General features: G+C 41.3%; 1 protein-coding gene across 1 annotated transcript in view; it reads right to left on the bottom strand.

Moving 5' to 3' along the window:
• Window positions 1-10,977, bottom strand: part of rxfp2a (relaxin family peptide receptor 2a) — a 148,204-nt gene extending 137,227 nt beyond the window's left edge. The window contains exon 1 of the mRNA XM_045717434.1: window positions 10,647-10,977. Within this exon, the coding sequence (XP_045573390.1) occupies window positions 10,647-10,806 (160 nt within the window). The 5' untranslated portion in view covers window positions 10,807-10,977. The remainder of the gene's footprint in view (window positions 1-10,646) is intronic.
• Between the last annotated feature and the right edge of the window lie 1,079 nt (window positions 10,978-12,056).

The following is a 12,056-nucleotide window of genomic DNA, read 5'->3' as shown; positions in this document are numbered from 1 at the left end:
CATGTCTTGTCTGAATGCAGCTGTATTGACCCTCTGGGGAGATTTAAACGTGGTTAACCTTTTCTAAATGCCATTGAGTCATTTACTCTGAGATTTACAACCTAACCAGGCTTAAAGGTCAGGTTTAGAGTTTGGGATTAAGGTTAGGGTAAAGGTTAAAAGGTTATAGAAAATAGGATTTTGAATGGTAATACATTTTTACTGCCCCCTATAAATCCTGAAATATTTCATGAAAATCCACAAGATGTAGACCTTACAGTGAAATGCTGAATACAACAGGTGTAGTAGACCTTACAGTGAAATGCTGAATACAACAGGTGTAGTAGACCTTACAGTGAAATGCTGAATACAACAGGTGTAGTAGACCTTACAGTGAAATGCTGAATACAACAGGTGTAGTAGACCTTACAGTGAAATGCTGAATACAACAGGTGTAGTAGACCTCACAGTGAAATGCTGAATACAACAGGTGTAGTAGACCTTACAGTGAAATGCTGAATACAACAGGTGTAGTAGACCTTACAGTGAAATGCTGAATACAACAGGTGTAGTAGACCTTACAGTGAAATGCTGAATACAACAGGTGTAGTAGAACTCACAGTGAAATGCTGAATACAACAGGTGTAGTAGACCTCACAGTGAAATGCTGAATACAACAGGTGTAGTAGACCTCACAGTGAAATGCTGAATACAACAGGTGTAGTAGACCTCACAGTGAAATGCTGAATACAACAGGTGTAGTAGACCTTACAGTGAAATGCTTACTTACAAGCCATAATACGCCCCTGATGGTGTAGTTCTATCTACTTTGAGACAAATGTGTTTAATTAAACTATGTTTTAACTGCATTACAATGTTCTTCTGCAGTATATGTTCACTTGAATGCCCCCAATTGTATGGAGGTGTACGGCCCCCTGTGATTCTCTCTCCCCTCTATTTTTTTTGCTGAGATATGTCCGGAGAGGAGGAGTTCGATGGGGTTCGTGTGGGGTTACTTTGATGATGTTCTAATGAGGAAATGGAGTTCTTGCGCCACTTCTAGGGGCAAGACGATTGGTCCAGAGTATCTCAAATTGTCATTAATCCAGTTACACTTTGACAAGGTCATGTAAAATGGCATCTTGGGGTCAACAATACTGTATTTTGAGTATTGTCTTCAGGCCTGGTCTGAAACAGGGTGTTATGGCTCACTGTAAATCCGGTCATGATTGCCAGCGGACTGGTAAACCGAACCAACAAAGCTGCACCGGGTTGCACCTTTGCAGCCTATTCCTGCTTTTGACAAACCACTCAGCATGGTTCTGGTGGACCGTGTTGGTCCTTTGCCCAAAGCAAAGACTGGAAACGGGTTTCTCTTGACCATTATGTATGCTATCACGCCTTTCTCTGAGTCCATTCCACAAAAGAAAATCGCATTCAGAAAGTATTCAAACCCCATGACTTTTTACACATTTTGTTATGCTACAGCCTTATTCTTAAATGTATTGAATACATTTTTTCCCTCATCAATTCACACACAATACCCCATAATGACAAAGAAACTGTTTTTATAAATGTTTGCAAATGTATTGAAAATAAAAAACAGAAATACCTTATTTACATAAGTATTCAGACCCTTTGCTATGTGAATTGAAATTGAGCTAAAATGTCTAGAAACCTGTTTTCGCTTTGTCATTATGGGGTATTGTGATGTCATTATGGGGTATTGTGATGTCATTGTGGGGGATTGTGTGTAGACTGATGAGGATTTTTTAAATTTAGTAAGGCTGTAATGTAACAAAATGTGGAAAAAGTCAAGGGGTCTGAATACTTTCCAAAGGCACGGACACGGTATATTTTACATGAGTTATCCTGTTGCTATTAGTCTCAACCTTCAGCTCCATTCAACACCTCCCATCTATCTCTTAACACCATGCATATTGGATTTCTATTTGCCATATATTTTTCAACTGTGATGTTTCACAAAATGTATGAACCTTTCTCTTTTCATAGTTTCTACAGATTATAAATTAAAGGTAATTTTTTTTTGCTAAAAGTATTATTATATTATTGATCGATTGACTATGACTTTTCAAATCACCTAGTAGTGCTATCTGCGGAGTTAGCGCCTGGTAAACGTTGCTGTACTTCAGCTATTCCTGGACCTGTGACCAAAAACAAGCTACATATGGACAGTACCAACATAAATTATATAATTTGTCTCTTCGCAGCAAAATCTGCAGAGCTGGGAAGGTTATATCCCCCATATATATATATATAACATTTTATTGGTTGCAAGAATTTAGTTTAAGAATTTTAATTGAAAAATTTGAAGTTTTGAATCCGCTGTCATTTTACGTATCAGTTCATAAAACATGTGCCATGGAATCGGTACATCGAAAATCTCTACCCAACTATTTTGCAATCTACGGCTGTCTATTTTTTTGGTCCTGAAATGGAACTGGTATACTTTTTTTATTCATTACAATTTTCTTTAACCACATTTGGTCTTTAATGTGGGGCTGGCAAGACAAGTTCCTTACTTTCCCCCCCTTCCACTTGCCTCTTCCATTTTTGCAGTACTGTAGCAATTAGTTGGTTGTATTTTTGGGTAGAGCAGACATTTCCATATATTTGTGTTAGCAGCATGTGTAAAAACTCCACCAGTCCTATTTAAGATATCATTTAAACCTTTTGATTAAAAAAAATTAATCAATTAGTACATTTGAGTTTAACCACAACATTTGTTGTATTATTTGTTCAGTCTTGTCTGGTGGATTAAACTGAAATTGCAACCAACTTTCTATGGCTTGTTTTCGAAATAGGGATATTTTAGAGTTGATATCCTTTGAAATTAACTGAAAATGAGAGGTTGTAATCTGAATAAATGGAAAAAGGCCTTTCTTGAACATGAGGTGAAACATTCTTACTAATTTGCTGGAGAATCAGTTTGGATTTAAGTATAACTTTTGTATGACTGATGCCTTTTGTGAGAGGTCTAATTCTTTAACATTTAATCATATCTTCCCTCCGAATTCATATTCATTATATAAATAGGCCCTTTTAATTTTGTCTGGCTTGCCATTCCAAACAATATTGAATCTTTTTTTCCTCATATAATTAAACAAAACAGTTCGCTATGTGTAGGCAAAACCATAAGAAAATAGGTAAACTGGGATATGACTAAAGCGTTAATCAGAGTAAACTGTGATATGACTAAAGAGTTCATCAGGGTGATTTTTCCACAAACAGAAAGGTATTTTCCTTTCCATTGTAGCAAGATCTTATCTATTTTCGCTAAATTTCTATTAAAATGTATATGAGTGAGATCATTTCTTTCCTTCGGTACAAAGAGTATGTTCACATCACAGATCAGACCATTTTATTGGTAAACTACACAGTAATGTAAAAGTTGTATTTTTTTGTAATCCAATACGTAATAACACTGATCATAATTTAGTTGTAATTCAGAGAGGTTAGAAAAAGTATCTAGATCCTCTGAGGCTGTGAAGGGATTCTAATTGTGGATTTAAAAGAAAACATGAATCATCAGCGTACAATGACACATTTGGTTTTAAGCCTTTAAGATTTCTAACCCCTTGATATTATTGTTGAATCTGATTTTAATAGCTAACATTTCAATGACAATAATAAATAGATATACCAATAGTGGGCACCCTTGTTTTACTCCTCTGACAGTTTAAAACTTTCTGAGAAGTAGACATTATTTACCATTTTATGAAAGATTCTCCAAGATTGAAATATTCCAGGCATTTACACTACCGTTGAAATTTTTGGGGTCACTTAGAAAAAAAATGTGTCCATTAAAATAACATCAAATTGATCATAAATACAGTGTAGAAATTGTTAATGTTGTAAATGACTATTGTAACTGGAAACGGCTGATTTTGAATGGAATATCTACATAGGCGTACAGAGGCCGATTATCAGCAACCATCACTCCTGTGTTCCAATGGCACGTTGTGTTAGCTAATCCAAGTTCATTATTTTAAAAGGCTAATTGATCATTACAAAAACCTTTTGCAATTAAGTTAGAACAGCTGAAAACTGTTGTTCTGATTAAATAAGTAATAAAACTGGCCTTCTTTAGACTAGTTGAGTATCTGGAGGATCAGCATTTGTGGGTTCAATTACAGGCTCAAAATAGCCACAAACAAAGAGCTTTCCTCTGAAACTCGTCAGTCTGTTCTTGTTCTGAGAAATGAAAGCTATTCCATGCAAGAAATTGCCAAGAAACTGAAGACCTCGTACAACGCTGTGTACTACTCCCTTCACAGAACAGCGCAAACTGGCTCTAACCAGAATAGAAAGAGGAGTGGGAGGCCCAGGTGCACAACTGAGCAAGAGGACAAGTACATTAGAGTGTCTAGTTTGAGAAACAGACGCCTCACAAGTCCTCAACTGGCAGCTTCATTAAATAGTACCTGCAAAACACCAGTCTCAATGTCAACATTGAAGAGGCGACTCCAGGATGCTGGTCTTCTAGGCAGAGTTGCAAAGAAAAAAACTTCTCAGACTGGCCAATAAAAGTTGCCTCTGCCTAGAAGGCCAGCATCCCGGAGTCGCCTCTTCACTGTTGACGTTGAGACTGGACAGAGGAACTCTGCCTAGAAGGCCAGCATCCCGGAGTCGCCTCTTCACTGTTGACGTTGAGACTGTTGTGTTGTTTTGCTTTAATTTTTAAAAAGTTCTCATTTACAACTGCGACCTGGCCAAGATAAAGCAAAGCAGTGTGACACAGACAACAACACAGAGTTACACATGGGGTAAACAATAAACAAGCCAATAACACAATAAACAAGTCAATGACACAGTAGAAAAAAAGAAAGTCTATATACAGTGTGTGCAAAAGGCATGAGGAGGTAGGCAATAAATAGGCCATAGGAGCGAATAATTACAATTTAGCAGATTAACACTGGAGTGATAAATGAGCATATGATGATGTGCAAGTAGAAATACTGGTGTGCAAAAGAGCAGAAAAGTAAATAAAATAAAAACAATATGGGGATGAGGTTGGTAGATTGGGTGGGCTATTTACAGATGGACTATGTACAGCTGCAGCGATCGGTTAGCTGCTCAGGTAGCTGATGTTTAAAGTTGGTGAGGGAAATAAAAGTCTCCAACTTCAGCAATTTTTGCAATTCGTTCCAGTCACTGGCAGCAGAGAACTGGAAGGAAAGGCGGTAAAATGAGGTGTTGGCTTTGGGGATGACCAGTGAGATATACCTGCTGGAACGTGTGCTACGGGTGGGTGTTGTTATCGTGACCAGTGAACTGAGATAAGGCGGAGCTTTACCTTGCATAGACTTATAGATGACCTGGAGCCAGTGGGTCTGGCGGCGAATATGTAGCGAGGGCCAGCCAACGAGAGCGTACAGGTCGCAGTGGTGGGTGGTATAAGGTGATTTGGTAACAAAACGGATGGCACTGTGATAGACTGCATCCAGTTTGCTGAGTAGAGTAATGGAAGCTATTTTGTAGATGACATCGCCGAAGTCGAGGATCGGTAGGATAGTCAGTTTTACTAGGGTAAGTTTGGAGGCGTGAGTGGAGGAGGCTTTGTTGCGAAATAGAAAGCCGATTCTAGATTTGATTTTGGATTGGAGATGTTTAATATGAGTCTGGAAGGAGACTTTACAGTCTAGCCAGACACCATGGTATTTATAGTTGACCACATATTCTAGGTTGGAACCGTCCAGGGTAGAGATGCTAGTCGGGCAGGTGGGTGCAGGCAGCGAACGGTTGAAAAGCATACATTTGGTTTTACTAGCGTTTAAGAGCAGTTGGAGGCCACGGAAGGAGTGTTGTATGGCATTGAAGCTTGTTTGGAGGTTTGTTAGCACAGTGTCCAAGGAAGGGCCAGAAGTATACAGAATGGTGTCGTCTGCGTAGAGGTGGATCAGGGAATCGCCCGCAGCAAGTGTCACCATTGATATATATAGAGAAAAGAGTCAGCCCGAGAATTGAACCCTGTGGTACCCCCATAGAGGCTGCCAGAGGTCCGGATAACAGGCCCTCCGATTTGACACACTGAACTCTGGCTGCAAAGTAGTTGGTGAACCAGGCGAGGCGGTCATTAGAAAAACCAAGGCTATTGAGTCTGCCGATTAGAATACGGTGATTGACAGAGTCGAAAGCCTTGGCCAGGTCGATGAAGACGGCTGCGCAGTATTGTCTTTTATCGATGGCGGTTATGATATCATTCAGGACCTTGAACGTGGCTGAGGTGGACCCGTGACCGGCTCGGAAACCGGATTGCACAGCGGAGAAGGTACGGTGGGATTCGAAATGGTCAGTGATCTGTTTATTAACTTGGCTTTGGAAGACTTTAGAGAGGCAGGGCAGGAGAGAAATAGGTCTGTAACAGTTATATTATATTATATTATATAATATTATATTATATTTAAGAGTGACTGGCCCAGATCTTCAGTATGTATGATGGTGATATTTAAGAGTGACTGACCCAGAGCTTCAGTATGTATGATGGTGATATTTAAGAGTGACTGACCCAGAGCTTCAGTATGTATGATGGTGATATTTAAAAGTGACTGGCCCAGAACTCCAGTATGATGGTGATATTTAACAGTGACTGGCCCAGAGCTCCAGTATGTATGATGGTGATATTTAAGAGTGACTGACCCAGAGCTTCAGTATGTATGATGGTGATATTTAAAAGTGACTGGCCCAGAACTCCAGTATGATGGTGATATTTAACAGTGACTGGCCCAGAGCTCCAGTATGTATGATGGTGATATTTAACAGTGACTGGCCCAGAGCTCCAGTATGTATGATGGTGATATTTAAGAGTGACTGGCCCAGAGCTTCAGTATGTATGATGGTGATATTTAACAGTGACTGGCCCAGAGCTCCAGTATGTATGATGGTGATATTTAACAGTGACTGGCCCAGAGCTCCAGTTGTCGTGGGAGACGTGGAGGGTTGTTAACACCTTTAGTTGGCGTTCCCTATTTTTGAATTCTAGACAAACAAACCTTTATCGTATCTTCCCTGTTTTTTTGGTTTTTGCTCCACCATTTTGGTTTGCTTCCTGTCTCTTTAAGTTTGCTGTGTGTTTTTCTTTGTGGGTAGATTTAGTGGGCGTTCATGGTGGGTGCCTTTAAGGTTCCAGTAGTTGTTATGCAACTTGCAGTGGACCCCCCCCCCCAATCAGTGTCTTTCAGAACTCTAAAACCCCACCTGTTTAGTTTTGGTTGTTGTCAGCGATTTTTCGTTAAGTACCCCTTCAATTTGAGTGACATTTTTTTTTTTCTCACTGGGGAACATAACTGTAGATCTATTGTATTTTCCTTCACAACAACAGCTGCCATGAAAGCTTTGACAGGGGCCACTGTCAGGGACTACAGGTTTAATAAATAACATTAAAGCTGAGAGTTTTCTACTGTCACATCTTCATCCTAATGCTTTGAACATCACTTTCCTCTTCCTCCTCCCTCCTCTTAAACCAACTTTGCCTCCTTTCTTCTGTCTCTCACTCTCCCACTCTCATTTTATCTCTCACTATCTCTCCGTCTCTCCTTCCATCTTTCGATATCTCTCTTTCTATCTCGTCCTCTCCCAGTCCCTCTCTCTCTGTCCACTCTGTTTTTTTTATTCTTCTTTTGGTCGTCTGTCTGTCTGTCTGTCTGTCTGTCTGTCTGTCTGTCTGTCTGTCTGTCTGTCTGTCTGTCTGTCTGTCTGTCTGTCTCTCTCTCTGCTCTGTCGCTCAGAAATAACTTCAAACAGGTGGAACCATTATCGTCTCAGACAGTTCAGTTTACACCCCGATGGAGGTGCAAGACACAATTGTATTCCACTAAAAGGGATAATGCACCCCCTAGAAGTAAAAATCATTTGGTGAAAGCCTACATTCTACAGTATCAGTGGTGTAAAATAATAAACTCCCCCGTGAGTGTCCGTCTGTGAAATCGGGAAATTGTGTAGGAAACTGCATGGTTCTTGGCACACTATCAGATTTCACAACACTTTAAAAACAATTACCTGCACTCCAGATCACCAAATCAACCAATACATGGTACTGGTCTAGAACAAATCCATACATTTATATCGCCATGACAACTTTTATATTTTGCTTAGATGTACTCAATCCAAAGAGTGTACTAAATTATTCAACTCAATTTCTCCTTCAAGTACCTTCTTGCAATGCACCCTGTGTCTCTGTGGTAGGAAAGAGCCGTTGTTGCCATAGCAAAGTACTTTGCACTCGCCCTAGCCAGATAGACTCCTAAATTGATAGCTAATTTTATAGCTAGCTAGCTGATATTGACTTTGGTATTATTGTGCGTAGCTACATTTGCTAGCTAGCTAGTCAGCCAGCCCAGAGAGATAGAGAGAGAGCATTGCGGGTTTTTGTAGTCGACTTGTGCTGCAACGATTTTCACGTTTCTATCAAACTTGTTATTACAACAAAATGTATTATTAGTGTAATTTAACACGATGGAACTTTGACACCAGTTTGTCAGTGTCATCTGTCATTGAGTCACACCCTAAAAAATGCTGGGTTGTTTGGTTGACCCAGCTGCTGGGTTGTTTGGTTGACCCTGCTGCTGGGTTGTTTGGTTGACCCTGCTGCTGGGTTGTTTGGTTGACCCTGCTGCTGGGTTGTTTGGTTGACTCGGCTGCTGGGTTGTTTGGTTGACCCTACTGCTGGGTTGTTTGGTTGACCCTGCTGCTGGGTTGTTTGGTTGACCCTGCTGCTGGGTTGTTTGGTTGACCCTGCTGCTGGGTTGTTTGGTTCACCCTGCTGCTGGGTTGCAGGAATTGGGTCACTTAGTTGGGTTGTTTTCTTTCAAAACTGCTGTGTTATTGATGCTGGATTATTGATGCTGGGTTATTGATGCTGGATGCTGGGTTATTGATGCAGGGTTATTGATGCTGGGTTATTGATGCTGGGTTATTGATGCTGGGTTATTGATGCTGGGTTATTGATGCTGGGTTATTGGTGATGGATGCTGGGTTATTGATGCTGGGTTATTGATGCTGGGTTATTGATGCTGGGTTATTGATGCTGGGTTATTGATGCTGGGTTATTGATGCAGGGTTATTTATGCTGGATGCTGGGTTATTGATGCTGGGTTATTGATGCTGGATGCTAGGTTATTGATGCTGGGTTATTGATGCTGGGTTATTGATGCTGGGTTATTGATGCTGGGTTATTGATACTGGGTTATTGATACTGGGTTATTGATGCTGGGTTATTGATGCTGGGTTATTGATGCTGGGTTATTGATGCTGGGTTATTGATGCAGGGTTATTGATATATGACCCAGTGGGGCAGATCAGAAGACTGGAGGCGTGGCTTAGTAGGGGTGTGCCTTCCATGTAGTTATGTTTGGCCACCCGTGAGAGTAAATGTAATTGTATTGTTATCAGATGTTGAGGTTTAACACTGTTGAAGGTTTAATGAGGCTTATATAAGTCTATGAGCTCCTGCAAATCCACATTTTGGGATACAATAAAGTTGTACATCTTACTATAATATGTAAAAAATGTAAAGTTATCAAATAAGCCACACCCTAACTTTGTATCTTAATATATATATATATAAGAACAAGTGATTGGTAAAAAAATATATATATATTATAGTGTACAAATTTAACACCCTTAAAAGGCCATGCCTCCTGAAAATAACCTCTGGATTACATTAAAAAAAGACCCAGCCACAGGGTCAATTCAACTGATGGTAAAAAACAACAACTGATTGTTAAATGAACCCAGGTTTGGGTAATCCCAACAACCCAACCTATTAGGTTATTCACTCAACCTTGGGTCAAAATAACCCAGCTTGTGTTGTGTTCACTATTTAATCAACGCTGGAGCAGCAATCCTGGTATTGACAATGTGGAAAATACTGCCACATGGGGTTCTGAAGACAGATCACGAAAATACAGATGTGCACATACTCCCCCTCTCTCCCTCTTTCAGGAGTCGTGTGTGCATGCATGCTTGGGTGGGTGGGAGAGAGAGAGAGGGATAAAAGAGAGACAAGGGGGATCAGAGAGAATGATTGTGTGTGTGTGTGTGTGTGTGTGTGTGTGTGTGTGTGTGTGTGTGTGTGTGTGTGTGTGTGTGTGTGTGTGTGTGTGTGTGTGTGTGTGTGTGTGAGAGAGAGAGAGATGCTTTTTTACACCCATTGTTTACAAATATTGGAGTAAAAAAACTATTTGGAGCTCTGATTGAGTACTACAGTTGAACAAACTAAGCTCATACGACATTCATAAGTTATATTCGTCAAGAATTCATGTTTATATATATAACATTGTGTTTAGGAATGAGTGTTAGGTTAATATAGTTTCAGTAGCTAAACAACTTTTATACCGTGAGACAGATTTGAAGTCTGTATAAAAGGCATGTTGGCCATGATAAACTTGCATTTTTCATAGAAAATTGTTGGACTCACAGCCAGTGCGCTGTGACAAATAGGCTGCAATTACATACAATTACATAATGAAGGACAAAAAAGTGAACAAACATGGCATACATCTGTTAAACTGCGAGAGTACAATAATTTTCTCAGCTGCCGGAAAATAATGAATTTACCCAGCACTATTAGCAACCAGGTAACATCGGCAACACCTGCAGAATGAATGTATGTATCAGGTTAATTCATTGTATCTGTTGTAACCTACCCTTTGTTGTCGTTTCAGCCAGGTGCAGCAGCAGCAGAATTACCAGTAGTACATCTAGTCTCGGTATGGGAAGTTTACCATGTCTCATGGTCCTTGTTTTGGAAGAAGTCCGCGATCCAGATAACGCTCCATGGTTGGAAACTCTGCGGGTAACGGACATGACAGAGGAGCTGTGACAGTAACAGCCAGTCCCATATCAGAGGGCATAAACAAACTAACAAGGAAAGGCTGGTTCGTGCGCGTCAACGGATATCCAATCCAATCCCATCCTCCCTCCTTCTATCTCTCTCTCTCTCACTCACTCACACACTCTCACACACACACACACACACACACACACACACACACACACACACACACACACACACACACACACACACACACACACACACACAGACAGGGGGGCTTCTTAACAGCCCATTTACTCTCCGAAGCTGCATTGCGCGGTGAAACAACATTTTCAAAGGAAGTTAAACGATGCCGAGTGGGCGGGGACCATTATGCAGTGGGAATGTGGCATCAGTCTCGTCCAAAACTGAGTTTTGTAAGTGTCACAACTTACTGAGGGTTTGATACGGCTTACCATCAAGTCCACTTTCCCAGTGCCCACTAACAAGAGAGAAGTAGCGTTCTATCCAATCAGAGCTGCCAGAATCTCCAGACAGTGAGGCAGGGTTCTATCCAATCAGAGCTGCCAGAACCTCCAGACAGAGAGGCAGGGTTCTATCCAATCAGAGCTGCCAGAACCTCCAGACAGTGAGACTGGGTTCTATCCAATCAGAGCTGCCACAACCTCCAGACAGTGAGGCTGTGTTCTATCCAATCAGAGCTGCCACAACCTCCAGACAGTGAGACTGGGTTCTATCCAATCAGAGCTGGCACAACCTCCAGACAGTGAGGCTGGGTTCTATCCAATCAGAGCTGCCGGATCTCCAGACAGTGAGGCTGTGTTCTATCCAATCAGAGCTGCCAGAATCTCCAGACAGTGAGGCTGGGTTCTATCCAATCAGAGCTGCCAGAATCTCCAGACAGTGAGGCTGGGTTCTATCCAATCAGAGCTGCCACAACCTCCAGACAGTGAGGCTAGGTTCTATCCAATCAGAGCTGCCAGAATCTCCAGACAGTGAGGCTAGGATCTATCCAATCAGAGCTGCCAGAATCTCCAGACAGTGAGGCTAGGTTCTATCCAATCAGAGCTGCCAGAATCTCCAGACAGTGAGGCTGGGTTCTATCCAATCAGAGCTGCCAGAATCTCCAGACAGTGAGGCTGTGTTCTATCCAATCAGAGCTGCCACAACCTCCAGACAGTGAGGCTGGGTTCTATCCAATCAGAGCTGCCAGAATCTCCAGACAGTGAGGCTGGGTTCTATCCAATCAGAGCTGCCAGAATCTCCAGACAGTGAGGCTGGG

Source organism: Salmo salar, chromosome ssa04, assembly GCF_905237065.1.
Source record: "Salmo salar chromosome ssa04, Ssal_v3.1, whole genome shotgun sequence".
Lineage (NCBI taxonomy): Eukaryota > Metazoa > Chordata > Actinopteri > Salmoniformes > Salmonidae > Salmo > Salmo salar.
Note: the sequence above shows the minus strand (reverse complement) of the source record. Positions and strands in the feature narration are given on the sequence as shown.